Source organism: Prenolepis imparis, unplaced genomic scaffold (genome assembly GCF_030444845.1).
Source record: "Prenolepis imparis isolate NDT839.2.m4 unplaced genomic scaffold, iyPreImpa1.0 SCAF_6, whole genome shotgun sequence".
NCBI lineage: Eukaryota > Metazoa > Arthropoda > Insecta > Hymenoptera > Formicidae > Prenolepis > Prenolepis imparis.
The window spans coordinates 7,576,402-7,597,127 of NW_028141164.1; the positions used below are offsets into that span (position 1 = coordinate 7,576,402).

The 20,726-nt window shown below is 42.2% G+C and overlaps 1 protein-coding gene across 2 annotated transcripts in view; it reads left to right on the forward strand.

Moving 5' to 3' along the window:
• Window positions 1-20,332, forward strand: part of Poxn (paired box pox-neuro) — a 29,731-nt gene extending 9,399 nt beyond the window's left edge. Inside the window, exons 2-6 of one of the 2 annotated variants that reach the window (XM_083040759.1) lie at window positions 3,759-3,796; window positions 10,092-10,312; window positions 14,940-15,186; window positions 16,707-16,875; window positions 16,983-20,330. In XM_083040759.1, the coding sequence (XP_082896885.1) occupies window positions 3,784-3,796; window positions 10,092-10,312; window positions 14,940-15,186; window positions 16,707-16,875; window positions 16,983-17,535 (1,203 nt within the window). In that variant the 5' untranslated portion in view covers window positions 3,759-3,783 and the 3' untranslated portion in view covers window positions 17,536-20,330. Of the gene's footprint in view, window positions 1-3,755; window positions 3,797-10,091; window positions 10,313-14,939; window positions 15,187-16,706; window positions 16,876-16,982 lie in introns of those variants that run through there. The other variant, XM_083040760.1, reaches the window with a different exon arrangement.
• The last annotated feature ends 394 nt before the right edge of the window (window positions 20,333-20,726 follow it).

Below are 20,726 nucleotides of genomic sequence, written 5' to 3' on the forward strand. Positions count from 1 at the left end.
GGGATATATTATACTTTCAGCTCTTTTTTTTTATTTGTTCTTTTCCAAGTTGCTAATTTTTTTTTAAGCTTCCTTGTTCAAGTATAAATCTCCCGAGTCGGACAGTGTGTCGTTAGCACGCTTTACGATTATATTCTTCGCGTATTAGTGGAAAAGCACATATCATTTTACGAGCAGAAAGTATATTCGCCGTTTACGGCGTTCGTTCGTGATAATAATCTGACCTAAATAAATGACATTCTCGAACACAGTTTCGCGCCCGCGACGCACGTGCACCACGTACATATGTACACTTCCCTTAATACAGGGAGTATCTATGCATCGGAAGTTTCCGATAAGACTCGATACTTATCGATATCTGTCCGTAAATGTGATTATCTTACCAGATTATCTGGATAGGAATTAAAAATAAAAATAAAAATCTCCGACGGGGAGATCGATAAAAGGGAGAATCCCGCCTCCGGAGAGAACGTCGCGTTTCGACAAATTAAAATTATAAAAATTGTCGTCGTGCATGTGCGTGCCGATGATGCAACGTGAAAATCAGCGGCGCTAATTACGCGATAATGATCCGACTCGGGAGGAAAGAAAGGAGGGAGGAAAGGGCGACAAAGTTAGGGCCGCGAAGGAGAATCGCGAGAAGGAAATCGAGCGGGGGTTGTGTTTCGACATGAACATGGAAGCGAAAACCCCCCTTTCGCCCCCTCTTGACTGCGGGACTGTTGGTCAAGGAAGGAAAAGGCGGATATATACATATACTTATTCGCGGTCGGAGGATATAAGCGATAAATATTAAAGTTCCCTATAAAGCACAGAGTTCTACCGCACTCGCTCTCTCTTTTTCTTTCTCTTTCTTGGTCTCTTTCTCTTGCTTCTCTTGACGGTGGCACGGTGGGGCCCCTGGCACGCCATCGCTTCATTTAAAATGCAAATTCGTCCGGGTGGCGTGAACCACGGCGGCCCGAATTATTCTAATTACCCGCCCTCCTCTCTTTCCTCCCGGTCTCCTTCTCTCTGTCGTCCGCGTCTCTCGCCGATCTTTCTTGCGGAAAGCTTATTCGCTCGGCCATTTAAAGTTCGAAAAATCCTAAATTCAAGAATCAGCGTGCGCCCCGAGATCTGTGCATCGAGATAATTTAGCGCTACGTGATTCGCGAAAGCTATCGAATGCGAATGCATTTATATACAACAAGTATAACGTACAACCTTGAACATTCTGGATAAAACAACACGTAAAGTTCATGCTCGAAAATCGATCTGATTACGTATGAAATTCTCGAAATTAGGCTTTAATATTTAACGTGTTCGTCCGACGCTGATTTCGCCAAATTCTCGTCCTCCTCCTAACTAGAGAGCGACGCGGTGCGAATCGAGATAATAATAAAAAATTATTCTTAATTGATACAGAATAATTCGATCGCGAAAATTGGTAGCGCGGAGGAAGAGGATGCGCCGGATGCGACGAAGGGAGATAAACCCCCGCTCGCATATATATATACGGTAGCCGCCGCGGGTATAACGCATAAACGTGCAAAGTGTGCTGGAAACGAGCGTAGATTATCGCGGGTAACGTGTTCACGATCCGAGCGAGATGTCGTGCGCATGTAGGCCTAATATATTCAGATTTTTATGGCTGGTGGCGTATCGGTGATACGGCGGTCCACCCCCCTGGATCCCCTTCTTTTCCCTTCTACCGTCGTCGTCGTCGCCGCTGCGGCGAGGCGGGCAGCCTTCCTCCACGTACCACTTAAAGCGCGGGGGTTAGCCTAATGAATAAACAAAAACTAGATTTCGCTTAAGGCTTACACGTAAAAGCGTGACCTTACCGGCGATTTACCGCGGCGACGTCGCGGTTCTCAAATCGACTCCTATATCGTTCTCCAAGACTCGAAATCGTTCTCCAAGACTCGTTCATCGAGATCTCATATTTCTCTTATTAATCTTCAACTATGCTTTTATTTATTTTTTTTTTCTTCATTAACAGGATGTATAATTTCTCCGACTTGTACAGTTTCCAGTTGTCAAGAAAAAAAGTTAATTATCAGAAAGGAATTTTTTTTATTCTTCAAACAATTGAAACAGATATTTTTGATAAAAAAATATTAGGACTTTTCGTGTCGTTTCGCGGATAATGCGAGAGAATAAAGATCCGCGTGTCGAGAGGGCACGAAGCGAATTTGCTACGTTCGCATACGTTTATAGATATCTCTGCGAGAGATGAGAAGGATGGAAGAGGGAAAGGAAAGGGCGGGACACACGTGTTTGCAAGAGTAACATCGCAAAACACAGAAGGCACGCGAGAAACGCGACGCTCCCCGACTCTCTGGCGCTGGCCGGGTCCGTTTGATTTATAATAATCACTCAATTCTCATTACAAGAGACTTTATCTTCGCCGATGTGATTGCCGACGCGTCGTCGTCGTCGAGCCAAGGATACACCCGTTCCGTGACGAAAAAAAGTTTATTCCTCCTTGTTATCTTTCTCGCGCATGTAATCGACTTTTTTTCTTTAACTTAAAACGATCGGAGAACTCATCGCGAACAGAATTCTTTGAGTCCTTACGTATTCATCATTCACGGAGAATCAATGGGAGTAATTGGAAAGAAATGGGACTAATTATTTTGCCGGGTTGGATAGAAGAAAAAAAAGAAAGAAAAAAATAACAGCGTTCTCGCTCGCGAAGCGATGTAAATTAGCAATTAGCTAGAAAGTAGAGTATACCGCAAGGACACGTCGAATGAAGAAATGAGTTTTCGTCGGGGCCTCCGTGTGGCGCATAGCCATTTCGACTATATGGATACCGCGCGTAACGTATGTAATAGTTACATCAGATTAGAGCCCAAGGGGGCGAGCGTGTAACCAGACCTAATGCCGGGGTAAGCATCGAAGTCACGGGGGTGAAGGCGGATCGTACCTTATTACAATGTACACCACAACGTATTTCCGCGCTTTACACACAGGTACACACATATACACACCTGTGTGCGAGGAGAGAGCGAAGGAGTCGCGCTGGTCAGGAAGGCGCGCAAGGGCGAAGGCGAGGGGTGATTCGGTAATCGTGCATTAATTTGCATCACAAAGTACACGCCACCCGCCACGCTACGCACGCATTCCACGTAGTTTTCCGCTCGCTCCGCTTCCGTCCGCGACTCGCAGTTCTCAAACTCAAACGTTTCGCGGATTTCTACCTGTCAATCGATCGGACGACCCGCGATCATCGATCGAGGACCAAAGTATCGAAGGGATCTCGATCCGTCAACGAGTGTTCATGACGTGACGATCGAAAAGGAGAACGTGAAAAAATAATAACCCGGTCGATCTCGGAGGGAATTTCGTGCGCGAATCACTTTTGCGAGACGGGAAAAAAAATTGTGAAACGAAAATATGAAAATGAAGTTGTCGCGGCGGGGCGGAGGAGCCTGCAGATCTCGACGATCTGTCTTCTGGAGAATGAGAGTCACGGTCGGCGACCACCGGCGGCAATATTTTGCCGCGCTTTGGCTTATCGGTACGGTTGCATATTTAAGGGTTGCCATGTCAAGCGTCAAGCGCGCCCTTTGAATACATTTAAATTCATTAATGGCGAAGGCTATACTCCCGCTATACTCTATAATACGGGATACTGTAATACGCGCGCGCGCATTATGTATGTAAGCTACTTCGAAGGATTTTAATACACGATGCGCGCTCCTGTATATACGTTGCAGTATGACTTACAGTTGAGAGACTTAAGGAGCTCTGTACTTGCTCTGTTTCAGATTGACGTGATTGCTCGTCGTCGACATGCCGCACACTGGTGAGTACACGTTCGCTCTTTCTTCAGAGATCCTTTACATCGAAATTTAATTCCTCGACCGCAAAGAATACATAAGATGTATATATATATACGCGTCTGATCGGGATTGAGAGTTCTCTGTTTAATATTTCAAGCAAATTATCAAGTTAAAACCTCATTTATTTTCACGACATTGCCATTTGACATTTTACACATTACTGTAAAAATAATAGAAACTTGGACAATATAAATTCGTAATTGTCGATGCATTTCCATTTCGTCCTGGAAATTTTCGAGAAAGCGGTATTACGTGAGACACGGCCAGAGGGGTTAGATCTCGAGTTGAAACCCAGTAGTATATACAAATAACGTATGCTAATTTCTTTTTTTTTTTTTTTTTTTTTTTTTACGAGAAAGACATCGCGCTGGCCGGTTTGCTAAATAGCCAATCCCACGATTCGTCTTTGCTTCCTGATTTATGCGAGAGAGAATGTAACACATCGTTATGATTTCCCCGGAGACGGGGTCAGCTACCATCGGGTCGGCGAGATCACAGGACAATCTCTTTCACAAAATCGCGTGTAGTGAAAATTAAAATTTCTCCCTTCTACGTAAAAATTCTTCTTCCTCGTCTCGCTTACTTTGACCGTCTTGTGACTAAATTACGATTTGGAAGGCAGTTTGACAGTAATTAAGGTAGAATTTTATTTTACGTGGACCAAACGCGCCGAGAATGTACGGTCTATTATTAAACGAGTTTAATTACAATTTCCCATCTCGCCCTTCCCTTAGCCGTGATGCTCGTGTCAAATATCTTGCCTGAATTCCGATCGAGCGATCAATCTTTCCTTCCTCCGACGAAATACCGGTAAGAAATTTTCGAAATTAAAGAAAGTATATTCTTTCGGATGTTATTATCAGTCTTGCATTGCAGGTAGAAATGTAGTTGATTAATTTCCGAGTGTGAATCTCGCCGAACAATTCGCGATAGGGAAATTTCTTTCTTGAATCACTTGCAACATTTTTAACAAATTGTAGCGAAATCTTGAAAGTTAAATTTTAATGCACGTATCGATTTTGCCTATAAATCATCTGCGGATAAATCAGTCTTTAAACGCACGCGTTAGTACTTATATATCGGAAAATTAGGAGAAAATTATAGAGATTATATATCCAGATATTATCAAATTATATATCCAGATATCATATATATCAGATATCATTATTATTATTAGACGATATTATCATATTCCCCCTAAAGTGCATCTCGCAGATTCAATGTTACCTCTTAATTATCGATGAACTCGTTACATATGTTACCTTTTAATTATCAGGATCATTCGAGTCGCAGATAATCGTTAGAGCGATAAACGCTTAATAATAGCCGTCGTAGTTAACCATCTTAATACATTCCCATTTACGGACTATCTCCCTCTCTCGCGTGTATTCTTTTAAGACAGATGATGACGGATCGTCCGATAGCGAGGCAAGTTGAATAGCGATCGGATACGTGTCGATTCGCGAGACACGCTATTCAGTATTGATTCGGAATAGCAGCATCGCGATCCTCGATTCGACGTGTGCTCGCTCTCCTCAGAAAGAGAAAGAGAAAGAGAAAAAAAATAATGTTGGCATGGTCGCGAATCGTGATTACACAGGTAGGCAGGTGTAGAGTTTGATTTAGGGGCCTTAAATGGCCAGCGCGATAGGGATCGTTGTTGGCGATCGCATTAGCTCGCTAATTCTAAGCTAAGCTAAGTATTATACTTGGAGAGAGATGTTCCTTTATGCACTCGCGAAAGTATCTCTCGAAAGTACCTTACGCTCGACAATTTGTGTGCTTGGAGAAAGATAAGCGGAAAGATAAGAGAGAGCATTAAAAACATTAATAACTTACACTGCCAGAATTTGTAATACAACAATGATAAGGCGATAATGAATTCTCTGATCGAAAGATAGTAATGATACTTGAATCGAAACTCACAAATCGATTCACATTATATTATATAATATAATATATTTATTAAATATATCATATAATAAAATATAAAATATAAATATATATTAAAACACATTAATATATAATATGTATATTATTTTATAGTATAGGTATATAAATATATTCATTTACATTGAATTTACCTTGAATATAAAGACATATAATGTGAATCGACATTCGATTTTATTTCTAAGAAAATAATTAGGGTAGTGTAATAATGCGTATAATCAAAATGTGCTGAGAAATTCTAAAAATATTTTATATCTTCATAATTATTGGTATAGTTTAACGAGCTGTCAACGATGGGGTCAAAGATCAAGGTGAAATCGTATTAATTCTAGGAAAGAGTGTCGAAACGGCAAATTTGCGCAGAATTATGCATGAGAGTCTCACCTTTCCGGCTAATAAAATCCTTTTAATTCCCATCAATAGAATCACCATAGTATCGATCAAAGGTTTAATCGAGATCGAACACAACAGCGGGTCTCACCTTGACAATTTTAATCGTCGTTTCGGAAGAGATGAATGTCATACATATCTTTTCTCGTGTATCTCAGTATATAGATACTCTTGAAAAAATACTTTGATTTCAAATTCAGAGAATCTGCATTTGCAAAAGATTTATATGTATAAGCATGCGAAATTTATCGACATAAATTAAATAATTTTCCTATTGACAGAATCAAGAAGAGAACAAGATAGATTCTCGAAAATTAAAGAAAATCCCGTAAACGGAAAATATTATCCAAGATAACTCGTCACAAATAGCGGTATTTAGCGGTAATATATCTTTCTTATACGCGCATTTATACATATTTAATGATCCAAAATAGATCCTTTAGACATTCGATTCGCCGTTTACGACAAGCGCGCGGTTTATCGCGCTTTTAATTGTTGCAAACGTCCCGTTAGTGCAGATAACAGTTACTTGAACCGCGCGGTCATGTTTGCATCAGAATTTATAGCGCGTTTCATCTTTTTTTTTTCTTTTTTCTTTTTTTTTTTTTTAATTCTATACTCCGCGCCCGCCTCTCTACTTTGGCCGTTTTGCGGATTGCGCGTTTCCGGTATTTCGACGTACGTTTTTGTTTCGCATAAACGAGTGGTCTCAGTGGTCTGTGCTACTTACTGATGCGCGGGCACCAGAACCAGAAGCCGTTAACGCGCAGTTCCATTATTTCGGCGGATCCAGATTTGCACTTAGATAAAGACATTTCGGCCGGTTTTTGCCGTAATAATAATTTGGCCCGCTGTGCGTCAGAGTCGCTTCGTGTCACATCCGTCCGCAAACGCGTAGCGTGTATAATCTTCGTGCAGTCGCATCACAGATTGAGCCCGGCAGAGCGAATGGAAGACATTAAGGGACAAATAATTAATCGATTACACACGAGAGAAGCTTGGAAAAAAATTATTAATTTAGCGACATGTATAGAGAAGCAAACATTCTGCGCGATTAGATATAAATATTTATTTTATCGAGGGAAAAATCTCTTTGTTAACACGCTTATAGATGCTCGATTGACATAATCGCTAATGATTAAAACGCATAGGAGCACGCGACACGCGTATTACAGCTGGAAGCGTGATAATTTCTTCCCCGAAAATTCAGTCACACCAATGTCGAAGAGACCCTTAAATTATCCAATAAGGACAATCCGTCACACCTTCGACCGATGGTTATTATCAGCAATTTCCACCTCGTACAACCGTAATGCCGTAAGCGTCACGTACACTCGCAACGTTTCGTAATTTTGTGTCTGCAACTTAATGGATCTTTTGCCGTGATTACATTTATTTTAACAGACATTTCCACACACATATATTCGATTCTTAATTTTTCTCATTCGCAATGACTAATGGGAAACTAGATTTATGCAAGAAAAAATATAATTATATATTTAAAAAAAAAACAAAAGTGATTTTGAAATCTTTCAAAGACCTCGTAAAATCTTGAAGATAAATTTCTTGCAAATTGTAGACTTCCTTGAAGCGAATAACTTTCAGAGACATAAGAATTGACATTTACGCGCGTTTGATCTTTCCAGAGAGCATGAAAGAGTCTCATCACGGAGAAATAAGAATCATATCATCGGGAGTGATGACTCGCGATCGTCCGTCTCCGTTAATTAGTTTGTTAAAGCGTTAAATAAAGCCCGCGGGATTCGAGGAATCCGAACGTAATGACGGCACTGGAAAAGATGGACGAAAATCTTTTCTTTGGACCCCTTCGGATCGTTATTTCTCGAGCCGGGGTCCGGAGCTGTCGGCGTCGGTGCTGGTAATGACATAATTAGCCGGCGCGGATAATAATTAGCGATCGTCCTCCGGCGCTCACAGATCGTCCATCCGTCTACGTGAAGGCGCGTGGCTCGATTTATATAGGTTTGCCGGTGGCATTTAATGTTTTCGCAGCCTTTTTCTATCCTTTTTATATTCCTTCGAGGAGCGAGAGGGAGGAAGGAAGGATCGTCGTTAGTAACGCCGCTTCTGTGCGAGACCCCTTCTCGGCTTCATCAGTTACGTCGAGAATAAGCTCCGAGGAATTAAACCCGATTATCCCCATTAACGTGTGCCATGTTATTATTCGTTAAACTTCTATATATACATATCCGACCGACGATTATATATTTCCATGATGCGATGTAGAACGCAACCGCGGAAGATTTCTATCGCGTATAAATAAAGTGAGACATTTTTTTCTTCTTGCTTGCGCCTCGATCTGCATTATAATAATGATCGCAAAATAATTTACGTTATCAAAATTTAACGAGATAATGGAAAATATGAAAACGTGTCGTATTTTTTTCCTCGCGATTATTCTTTGATGTAACGATAGATTAATCGTTACAATTTCGCGCTCTCAAAAATTGTCGGTGCAGATATATAATTATAGAACAATGAATTATCTAGAATTTTACTACAATCGCGAATATTAATAGTCAAAAAAATCTTCATATAGAATTATTATGTTAATCGCGTGTAATAAATTATGTCATGAATTAATCATCGCGACTTTAATTCGACAGTTTGTTCCTCGCCCACTGAGCGAACGAATTTTGCATAAATATGTACGCAAAAATTAAGCAAACAAATTACAACTTAAATATTATTCGCCTTTTGATGCGCGAATCAAACCTGCGAATCGTTTTCTTGATGGCGGACATAAAATCGGTAATCGATTGATCGGTGATCGTTTTTATTCGCATGAGACGAGTCTGGCATTACGATTTTACGATACCGCTGGAATAATATCGATTTTATAAAATCTTGAACGGCTCGAGTCAAAGCTCGTGTGTCAGCTGATCTATACGAAACGTATCTACATGAACGTAATGCATAAATAATTTGCCACCTTCCGTTTAAATTTGCACATTATAACGCGGCGGTGAGTACGAATTACGCGATTAAACGTTTTATAGACGTATAAATAAAAAAAAGGCGAGAGCCGTCATCTTCTAAAACGACCGTCCTCCTGTCAATCTCGTCTCGATGAGACTTCATCCCGTCACAACATTATGTTAATTTTATTAGGTTCCGGAATTTGTGTAAAATCGAAATTTTATTAAACAGAAAGTTGCTTTGCAGTTTTTTAAAGAGTCTGATTATACATTTGGGAAGTTTTCGAGGAAACTTCTCTCGGCGAAATAATGATCGCGCATAAACAGGAAGTAATTTACGCGACGTCTTCACACACATACATATACGCGAAATAAATAAAGTACATTTCGTGAAAGGCGTTATATGTCCATAAGTGCCGAGACAACAGTTGTCGCACATGTTAACGAACATTTAATGTGTTTGGTCTCGTAATCCTGGGTTGCATAAGAGCGAAATGCTCACCCGATTCCACGTTAACGTTAATTATACAAACGAGCCTCGCGCGAGAGAGAAGTAAAGAGACATCGGGAGATTTTGCTGTGAGAAATCGCTACGCACCATCTCCTTCCTAATATTACAGAAAAATAATGACACGTCTTTGCCTTCGCGAACGAAAAGGACGTAGGGAGGGAAGGTCCTTTCCGTGATATTAGTCGTAACGATGTCATTAGAGGGCCAGGCCAGGACCAGGCATGCCAAAAAATGCACCTGCCGACCTTTCTCGGACGAGTGTCCTATTAGCGGATATACATATTTCCGGACTTGTCCGTCCCTTAAATCGATAAACACCTTTCTCGGTCGCGAAATCTCCGAATTTGCCAGCTTCCAGGTCGGCAGACTTTCTTTAGCTCGCTTATCGGCCGGCGCCGTCCTTATTTTCCCATTTTATTGTAACTATGCAATTAATAATCGCGATTGGCTGTGGATTGACTGTTCCAGGACAAGCCGGGGTAAATCAATTAGGCGGCGTTTTTGTGAACGGCAGACCTTTGCCGGACTGCGTTCGCCAGAGGATCGTGCAGCTAGCCATGGTCGGCGTCAGGCCGTGTGACATTTCGCGGCAGCTACTCGTGTCTCACGGCTGCGTCTCCAAGATCCTCACGAGATTCTACGAGACGGGAAGTATCCGGCCCGGCAGCATCGGCGGAAGCAAGACGAAGGTAAGATCTCATCGTGATTTTTAGAAAATTGTATACATATCGTTTTTTTGTAACATATTATTTAGACTAGTTTTTTTTATTAAAAGCTTAGAGCTTTTTTAAAATAAAGTTTATTCGAAAATAAGAATTCGGCGTGCAAAATGCAAAATGGTATAAGAGCCGCGCGGTTCGGAAAAAGATTGATGTCGGTCGTATCGCAAAAACACGGTGAAAACAAGCGCGATCGCGCGCATCTGTGTGTGCGTTAGCGGGCGATGCCACTGATGAGGGGTCGTTCTCCATCCCCCTTGGCCCCTTCGCGCAAAGTCGCGCGTTCAGACATTCCTGATGTGATTTTAAGTAAGGGCTGTGTTTTGACCGTGCGTGCAATTATCCAAACACCTTGCCGCGCAAGGCATTTGCATAATTTCATGGTTTTCTTGGCACGTGTTTTCTTACTGACACCGTCGACTTGTAGCTCAGCATCGAACAATGAAAAACTCTGGGAAAATTGATCGATTCTTTGGCGATGGATATCGAGAAGATTTGCTAAATTGTCATCGATCGCAAAAATATAAAAATCACACGCGAATGCAATGCGGGACCAAATTTAACTCGCAAAATCGCACGCTCTCTCTCTCTGTTTCTCCCGTCGCGAAATTTAACGACGAGTCGCAGTTTTTACCGCGTGTTCCACGTCCCGGTCTCTCTCTCGAGAACGCCAATTTCGCCCCCCGGGTGCGCATCGCGAAGCTGCACCAATACAGACGGCAGAGTATCGCGCACGTACACGATGCCGCTAATGACAATATAATTGCACGGTACGCATGCACTGGGAATTTCTTACGACGCGCCGACCGTGCAGCGTTACATCGTATACGCGCGTTTCGGCTTAATGAATTTATTTTAATAACGTCAGCGTCGGCGTGCATCGACCTTCCTCAAGTTCGAATTCGCTGCACCGGCGAGAGAAGAAGAGAGATAGAGAGAGAGAAACGTGGCCCGCCGTAGGAGCATCTCCGAAGAGAGGCATTTAAATTCCGGCTATGGGGAGCCGATTACGCGTGCATGTAAACGATAGTCATCATCCACCATTACCGGCGATTCGGTTTTATTTTACGTATGTCAAAATAGTCTCACGGCGAAATAACGATCGCGCATTTAATACGAGGCTCCCGAAGTCCTGAGGTCTTTTTTAAGACGATCCTCTACTGCGATCGCGGTCCATTCTTTTTTTTTTTTTTTTTCTTTTGCGACAAAACCGCGGCAATTTGAGTGAGAAATTAGAAAGAAATATGGCCATCGAGAGAAGTAAATAAGTACACGTGCACAAAGAATCGAGCCTCCTCTCCTTTGTAACGCGCCTGCCTGATGCCTGTCGTCCGCACAAAAGATCCTTCTCTCGAGAGATGATCGTTAGATAATCGACTCGGTGGCACGTCACTATCTCCTCGTCCATAAGTGGCTCTTAAAATTACGCCGATAATTAAATAATGGCTAATAGGTAAACCCTTTGATTGCCTGGCAGTATTAATTCGAGTCGAGTCTCTTCGAGAACTGACATTTAACTCTGTTCCCCTCTTCCCTCCCCGTTCCTTCCATCACGTCGATTTCCATCAAGAGGAGAGCATTCCCGATTTTACTGCTGAGTAACGTAAGATGAACGTCGCCCTGTCAAGATTACATTGCTCTCCGTTTTGAGTCTGTTATTACGACTTTCCGCGCATTCTCTCTTTGCTCCCACGACGTTGCCCTTCATCGGGAGATGAAGATGCTGCGGAAAAGATGCGCGTGAAAATTTGGCGTGAACCGTGCATTTTGCAGATTTGCAGATGGATCTTTAATGCGGCGTTTAATTAAATTCGCTTTCGAGAGATGTATTATAATATTATATATTGTATATCTTGCTGTACTACACAATCTCTCCGTCTCGGTGCGTCTCGTGCGATGCAATTTAGCGTGCAATCCCGCGAAATTAATCGACCACCTATCGGCGAATCTACACGTGTTACCCCGGGTATCGGTACGTAACATTTTCGAGGCATGTCCGCGTACTTTCTCTCCGTTATCTCTCTCTCTCATGTATGCGCGCACGTCATTGCGATACGCGTCTGGATAATGGGTCGGCGACATGACAGAGAAAATTGTCTCATGAAAAATGCACGGGCCGCGTCAAAGCGGTAATAAAGTGGAACGTCGGGGGAAAAAAAATCGCGATCCCCGACAAAGTTTCTCTCTCCCATATAATATGACACGCCTCGACGCTGAATACGCATCGCGTCCCGATTAACCCTCCCCTTCCGGATGCGCGATCGCGATCTACAGTTTCTCGAAACTGTTGAGGACTCTCCCTTTCCGCCCCCGTTGGAACGATTATTGTCACGGGTTCTTCGATCCGTCCGGGAAACATCCATTTTCTCGGCATACGATTCACGCTCTCGAACGTTTTTTTTTTTCCTCTGTTTATCTGGCAATTAAGATCTCGCTCGTATTTGATCGGGCCCCGCCCGGACGTGTATTTATTTTTCGATGTATGATTTAGCGACCGCGCGACAAATGGAAACGTCTCGTTTTCCTTGGACGCGCGCAGAGTCGAGTGACGTTTCTATGGTTGACATAAACAGCTGTTTAGAAAAGACTTTTGCTTTATTTATAGTTATAGAACGTACAAATGTATTGGTTTTTTTTACCATATTTTTTTATGCTACTTTATCTTTTATACTCCAATTTATTTCATAGCTCTCGCTCGATGGTTTCGTTCCGAATCGGCGCGAAGCCGATGGGAAAAAGATGGGACGTGCAAAAGCGCCGACGTCCGTCGTCATCCTTATCGTCGACGAGCACCCGGGGAGGGACGCATGTAGCACAAGTTGCGCGCGATAATTACCGGAGTTGGTCAACCTGTACCTGTACGCGGCCCGCTGCTGTATAACGCGGGTTATCTAACGTTTAGTGCCAGATGTCCATCCTGTCCGGCCAATTTCCTCCGTTGGTCACACGTATACATGTACACGCACATGCGTCGATGTGTCCGGCGACGCGATGCGACCGGAGGGTCCTCGCATTAGGACGCACCGGTATATATTGTCCGACCCCGGGGTAATTGTGGCAACGACGACGACGGAAGTGTCAGATTAGAATCTGAGATGCTCCCGGGAGCACGCGATGCTTGTCCTAAACCCCCTCAAACTATTAGGTGCCTCTCTCTCCCCCTTCGCCTCTTTCTCTCTCTCTCTCTCTCTCTCTGTCTCTTCGCCCCCGAGGCATTAGCCCTTAAACGCTCTTGCCAGTGGTGCTTTCACTTGCGAAAGACGACGACCTGTCATATTCGATATTAGCTCCGAATCTTACGATTGTTCCAAAATCCGAAATGAAATAAAAATAGTTTTGCTATCAATCTAAGTTTGATACACGATTAAGTGATTAACGTTTTTGTATTAATGAGGAGGACACGAGAGTCCAGATTGGGCGAGCAATCATCTGAGAATTCATATAACGATCCTATCGGGCATTCGAGACTTATAATTCCTCTTAGCACTGTCGACAGTCCGCCGTCTGTCTTTTTGCCGATCGTATCGATCATTGTCCGGTTGCACACCCAGAGTATTTATTCCGCTCCTCTGCCAAACAATTTGCCGTAGAGATCATATCGGGCCCACGCGCGAGCACGGATTACCTTGGCGCGAAACGCCAAGGTATCGATCTCCTTCTCCTCTTTCTCTTTCGCTAAATGGATCGGTGTGCGGTAATCGACAGATTCGGCGATATCGTTCTGCTCGTGATACATACGTGTTCTCTTCGTCAAGAGAAAGAGAGGGAGAGAGAAAGAGAAACCCGGACCCCTGCGCGGGCAGGAAGATGATTACCTTTCCCCGGCGTGTGATCTCAGCGCATCTCTCCCGCTGTCGCTCCTCGAAAGAGATCGGCGATCTCGAAATCTGTGTTCGGCCGGAATAACATTTCCATCGCGTTAGCATAAAATTATCCGCGTGCCATTACCGTTCATTAGCAAGTCAAATTAGCCACGCGCGGCGGGCCAGATTGAGCACCGCTGGAGCCCTTCAGAGTTTTGGAGGAACGACCGATGGTGGTGATGGAAGTGGTGGCCTCGTGGTGGCAGGCATCAACGGCACGACGGTACCAACCGATCGGCCAACCCGTTTCCGCGGGTGAACCGGGGCTAAACCGAAATAAAGTGGGGTACCCTGGGGTCTACCAGGTTCGCTCACACCACCGGACGGACTCCCCTCGCTATCTTGATCGACGACTACCCCTACGCCACTCTGCTCTTCACCTGTGAACGACATATGCGCGTGCGGGCCCGCTCCGACGACAGTGTGACCGCACTTGACGTTAATTTGTCGATGAGATAACGCGGGTTGTAAAAAAGACAAAAAGGAGGAAGACTATATTCGCGGATATGATTAACAACAGCTCGCACATCCTGGTACCGATAAATATCCTTACGAAACGACAGCTATGACGGAAGTTGATGAGAAAGTTTTTTTACAGAGAATTGAAATAAATAAATACTGTTTTTGTTGTAAGAAATTGATGAAAATTATCGGCTCTTTCTCTCTCTTTTTCTATGAACATCTTGAAACTTTTTTTTCTTTCATTGTTTACGTTTCTACTTTCCATGTTGCAGCAAGTAGCCACGCCGACGGTGGTGAAGAAGATTCTACGAATGAAGCAGGAACAGCCGACGATGTTCGCGTGGGAGATTCGCGAGCAGCTCGCACGCCAGGGTGCCTGCGATCCCCAGAGCTTGCCATCGGTATCTTCGGTCAATCGTATTCTCCGAGGTGGCGGACTCCACACCGATATTCCCGTCATCGAGAGCGGCACATCCGGCGGATACACGTCGCAAATTCCGTCGAACGCCGGAACCAGAGGTAAGAGAATCGACGACGATTGATACCGAAAGATATACAATTTTTTGTCATCGGAACAATGTCGAGTTTTTTTTTTTACACCGAAGAAAAATGAACGAACAATAGATTACAATCGAGGGTGGCGAGAGAGGAAGGATAGAAGAGCGCGTCTATCTTTCCGCTGTACGAAAACTTCGTGAGTCATTATAAGTAGCAGGCCAAAGCTACGTTATTGCGAGTGCACCATTACAGACTCTAATGACGCCTTAAACACCTGTCCCTAGCGCGTGGAATTGCTCCGCGGCGACGGAGTTTCTTTTCCTTTTTTTTTCCTTCTTGCGGTTATTTTCAGAAGAAAGATAAATGTCCGAAAACGACGACTCGAGCCGAAGGAGAAGAATAGGATAGGGAGCGATGCGCATTGTGAACACAAGCTCAGGGGTGGGTTGGGGGGAGAGAAAGGGGGTAAATTTCGAGACACCCCGTTGCCGTGATTGACTCGTCAGCAAAAGCCACGCAGAGAGCAGGCAGGGCAAACACGCACGCGATCTCTGCGCGCTGTCGAAACGGAAAATTTGCTTCGTAATTTGTGCCGCTGCTGAGATGCTGGAAGCGGTGCTCAATTTACCGGCTTTGAGCAGCTAATTGCGAAACGAGCTCCCCGGACTCTCTCATCTTCATCTTTCTTCTAAACCATGTAGCTACGAGTCACGAGTGACAGTTAGCGTCTATAGAAGAGAACTCGCACAATTTCGCATCTGGTTAAAATATTATTTCACAGACGTGATATGTGAGAATGTTCGTAATATAAATTGGAAATGAGAATCGAATCAACATTTATTAATATATAATTAAGAACGGTTTCTTAGTAATGTAAGCAAAAAATTGCAGGCAAAAACTAGCTTGGAATAAAATTTATGAGCAGAACAGAAATCGTAATAAAAATATTTCATATTTTCGACGGCCGCGAAATATTTTGAAAGCTTTATGTTATTATATTCATTTACAAGTAAAAATACGTCACACATGGCGAATTTATTGCACCGAATAAATTCAGCGGAAAAGAAAAGAGATGATAAACATTGTCGTTTCTTTTCAGGATGATTTTTTATGTTAAACTAGGACAACACAAGCGCGCGGCTACGCGCGCACCATTCTTCAATTTTATATTAAAAAGAATGATATTTAAAAAAAAATAATATAAAGTTTGTTTAAGTCGAATAATATTTTTTGACAGAAATCAGCTTATTAAAGCGTTAATTTGCTAATTAAATTTAAAAATAATATGTTGTAAAAATTAAAATAATATGTTTTAAATATTATAACACTTTAAACTCGATTTGACAGAAATCAGCTGATAACTGTCAAAAATTAGATAAGCTCTTATGATAGAAAAACACATATCCGTGCATATTTTTTCATAAATTTAATTGTAAGGATATATGTAATGAGAAATTTTTTTGAATAAATTTCTCTACGAATTTGCTATTCAGAAATTGTAATAATGACGGATGCACTTACTTTCTGTCTCTCTTTCTTAGATGCACTTATGAGAACGGACTATCAGCTGTTCTACCCGGGTGCCCTAGGTCCACTTCACATCTCCACGAACAACAGCAATACCGGCACGCCATCCTGGAATCAGAGCTTTTACTCGTCCCTCTACCAAGCGACGACCTTGCACTTGCAGCACGGGATGCAATCATTTGCGTAAGTTTACCTGAAAAAATCAATTTAACGACATGCAATAATCGATTCGATAGACGTGTACATGTATAATGAATCAATTAAACTCATTTATAAATTTATTCTTACAGACCTTTGGACGCCGAACGTCTGTCGGAACAAAACGGCGCACAGAATCAGCTGGAGTTGAAGTCGAGTTCAAGCTCAACGGCCGGCAGCGACGATTCGCTGGATAAGAGCGACCTAGACGAGAATCTTGTCGATTCGCAGGACCACTACAAGTCCTTCCGGAGTACGCCGATCATTTTAGAGCTCAGCCAGAAAATCGGCAGCGATCGGAGCGCGTTCGTCAGGCACGCCATGCCTAATTCGCACGTCGTAAACTTGGACAACTCGCGGGAGAGCCCGTTGTCAATCGTCGAGACCTTGAAGCAAGATCGTCCGACGTCGCACAGGATTCCCGAGGTGAAGAACACGAACCCGAGCACGACGACAATGACGATGACGATGAACGAAAGCGCGGCGGTGGAAAATCAACCACCGCAGCCGCAGAAGAAGAAGAATCCCTACTCAATAGAGGAGTTACTGAAGAAGGACGAGAGCAAATCTCCACCTAGGAGGCCGAGATTGCCCAATATCGGCGTGGTACAACCCTGCGGGATCGTCGTCAGTAAGGAGATGTAAGAGGATGTGTTGTAGCGCTCAAACACGCGAGCTTTTCGGGATAAGACGCGTTGTGTATTTAATTGCAAAACGCGAACTATATCGTGATAATCAGACCGATGACGAATCTCTGCGAACGTTGTACGATGTAACAGCGTACATCGTCGACTGTAGGTACGTGTGTAGTATTGCCAGGTGTAGAGAAATACTAAGCGATGCGAAGCGAATTCAATGAAAATTGAACGACTCACTATGTAACTTGAGAATTATTTCTTTGCACCTGTTATGAATAATCTTTGCGGGTACAATGAGAGAGTAGCGAATGTCCTATAAGTGTCTAATTTAGAAGTATCGGTTAAGCATAGGAGTTGATGGAAGAGATTAGAAGAAGCGGACAGAGAGGTTGAAGTTTTCTCCTTCGAGAGAGAACGTGGCTGTTTTGTGAAATAAAATAAGAGAAACGATACGCGCAAATCCATACGTAATACGTTAGGATCGATGACTGTATTATCGATTGTAACTTGTAACGCGTAGTGAAGTATACGTAATCTCTCTTTGTGTAAGTTAACTTATAATTAAATTATTTTTTTCCCTTTTCCGCGTTGCTCTCATCTGCGTTTGAATACACGACTGTTAATCGCTTCGAGAATTTAAGACTTCTGCTTAAACTTGTGTATCTACAGCGACGTAAAACCGCTAATTACGATCAAATGCGAAGTACTTGGAAATTCCGAAAGTTTTTTTTTTTCATTGCTTTCACTGATTATCTTACAGTTTGTCGAATTCGTCACCGACGATGAAATATCAATTAACGTCGCCAGCCTCTCCTCGCACCCTAATTATCACATTAACGTAATACAATAATTTCAACACTTTCAGATCGGCATGTCACGCGATGAAATTCGACATTATTTCGCACAGGCTTTTCGAAGATAGATTTCGAAACATAATTTCGCGATATGATGCCTATATAATAAAAGTCGCGGCGGCGGAATTTTTCCTTCTTTTTCATTCGAGTAATAATCTACTAAACTTCAGGCATCTTTGACAGCCCGTTCGCCGAAACGTCGAACGGGCAATTACACGTCTCTATTGTGCGACTCTTGGCACTTTAGAGCCCGGTGCGAAATAGCATCGCTGCGCGATGCCGTTATACCGGCGCGGAGGATCGAGAAATTAAATGAAAGCCTATAATAAACAAACGGCCGTAAAGCAGATGCGGATGGAATATACGCGCGGCGGCAGTAAAGCCATAAACGATTCGTTCGAGGGTGTCATACGTGTGACACGCCGTGTGTATACCTTGTAAAATACGACGATACGTCGCTCGCGTAAAAAAAGGGGAAAATTAAACAGCGACGTTTACATCGAGCGGCCGCGCCGCGATCTCTCTCTCTCTCTCTCTATCCCTTTTTACATTTACAACGTTGTAAACCTTTGTATCTCATTCCTCATCGCGGACTAATTAATGCGCTATAAAAACACCAATGCTTTAATGTCGAACGATTTGCTCGCTTTGCTGTTTCGCGCTTGCCGATTGTGCGCTCTCGCGAGCTATTTCGAGCTGACGTCTCGATCTCCCGCGAGAAAGAGAGAGAGAGAGATGTCGTGCATCGCGCACTTTCTTTTTATGATGAATCTTCTTTCGAAAAAGAAGAGTCCGTCGCAAATTGGCTCAATCCGATATCCGCATACGAAGGAAAACCGCGGAAGAAACCTGGGTGCGCTTTTACGCTGGCTGTCTTTTACATAAGCGGAAATTATCGCTAAAACGCTCAAACCTCTCTTTCCTTTTATTTGCCATACACGGAGATTATTAGACCTTAAGATGAGTGTAAAACACATCTTCCTCGGAAGGGAAGAGATCCGTTATTCGTGTAGGCTTGAAATATTTATTTTAGATTTAGACTTTGTGAAGTTATACGAATGAGCATTCCGTGTTTCGAAAATTATCTGCGAGTTATAAAATAAAAAAGAAGAAGAGATGAGGTAAAATCTCGATTCAATGTCTACCGATCGAAGATGATTTTTAGATTTGTCATGAGAGAAAGTACTTGTCAGCTTTACATTTACACAGAATGCTCATCTAGAGAGAGATCTGATATAATTAGAATAATAGTTATGTACAATAATAATTAATAATTGTGGTCGAACAGTCTTCTCGTGGGTCTCTAAATGACTTTAAAAATGATCTCTTCAGAGTTGTAAGAAAAGAAGGAAAACGCGAAATAAAATAAATAAAACGCAAAGAATGCCGAAGATTTTTAAGATATAATTATGGGCGATTCGTTTATATAACTTTGAAGTATCGCCGCGACAGACCTACGCGGGAGACCGTCGTCTAAAAATCATGCAAGTTATCGACTAATTAATACTCGTAATAAACTTATCCTGTATAATATCATTAAATACACTAGTCAAAGTGACATATATGCCGTGTTTGCCTTGCACGTCTTTATGTTCGGCATGTTTTATGCATACGTCAACGAGTTATAAGAGAACGACAGCGACCGCAGAAATAATATTGCATACCAAAACGCACATCGAAGCCGATGTAATAATAATAATTTGACGACTTTTACGATCCAACAGTCTATGAATAATCATTGTTTTTTATTAGACATTAGCGACACCCACAAGAGGAAAGTCTCCTTACATATAAACTTTACATCTTTTCGTGGAATCAATCGCCAAGTTGCGCACGAATATTCTATAGCTACGTAAAATATTCGTTAAATATAGTAATTTTGTGGTAAAAAAAATTTGATTCGCAGTTTTATTCTCGTCAACTACATCATAAAGGCACGTCATAATAATTAAGAACTTAAATAATTATATAACATGAATAATATACTCTTTGTTCCGATAATACGGCACGGATTGTGTTTATATAAAATTTCTATATATAGTAATTTTCTTTCGAATTATATCGCATTTAACTTATATATATATAATAATTCAACATTTTTAGAAAATCTAATATACGATTCTTAGAGAAATATAAAACTGTTTGATTTAACATAATTTAACAATTTTACATGTCTAATTAAATATACATAAACTATTAGTATTAATTAATATATAAACACAAGCATTTGATTAAAATAGAGAAGATTTAAATAGAAAAGTAGCATATTTCTTACTACAAAGAGGTCATTTCACAAATTGATATAAACGATACTTTAAAACTCGTATTTAATAGATTTTCTGTA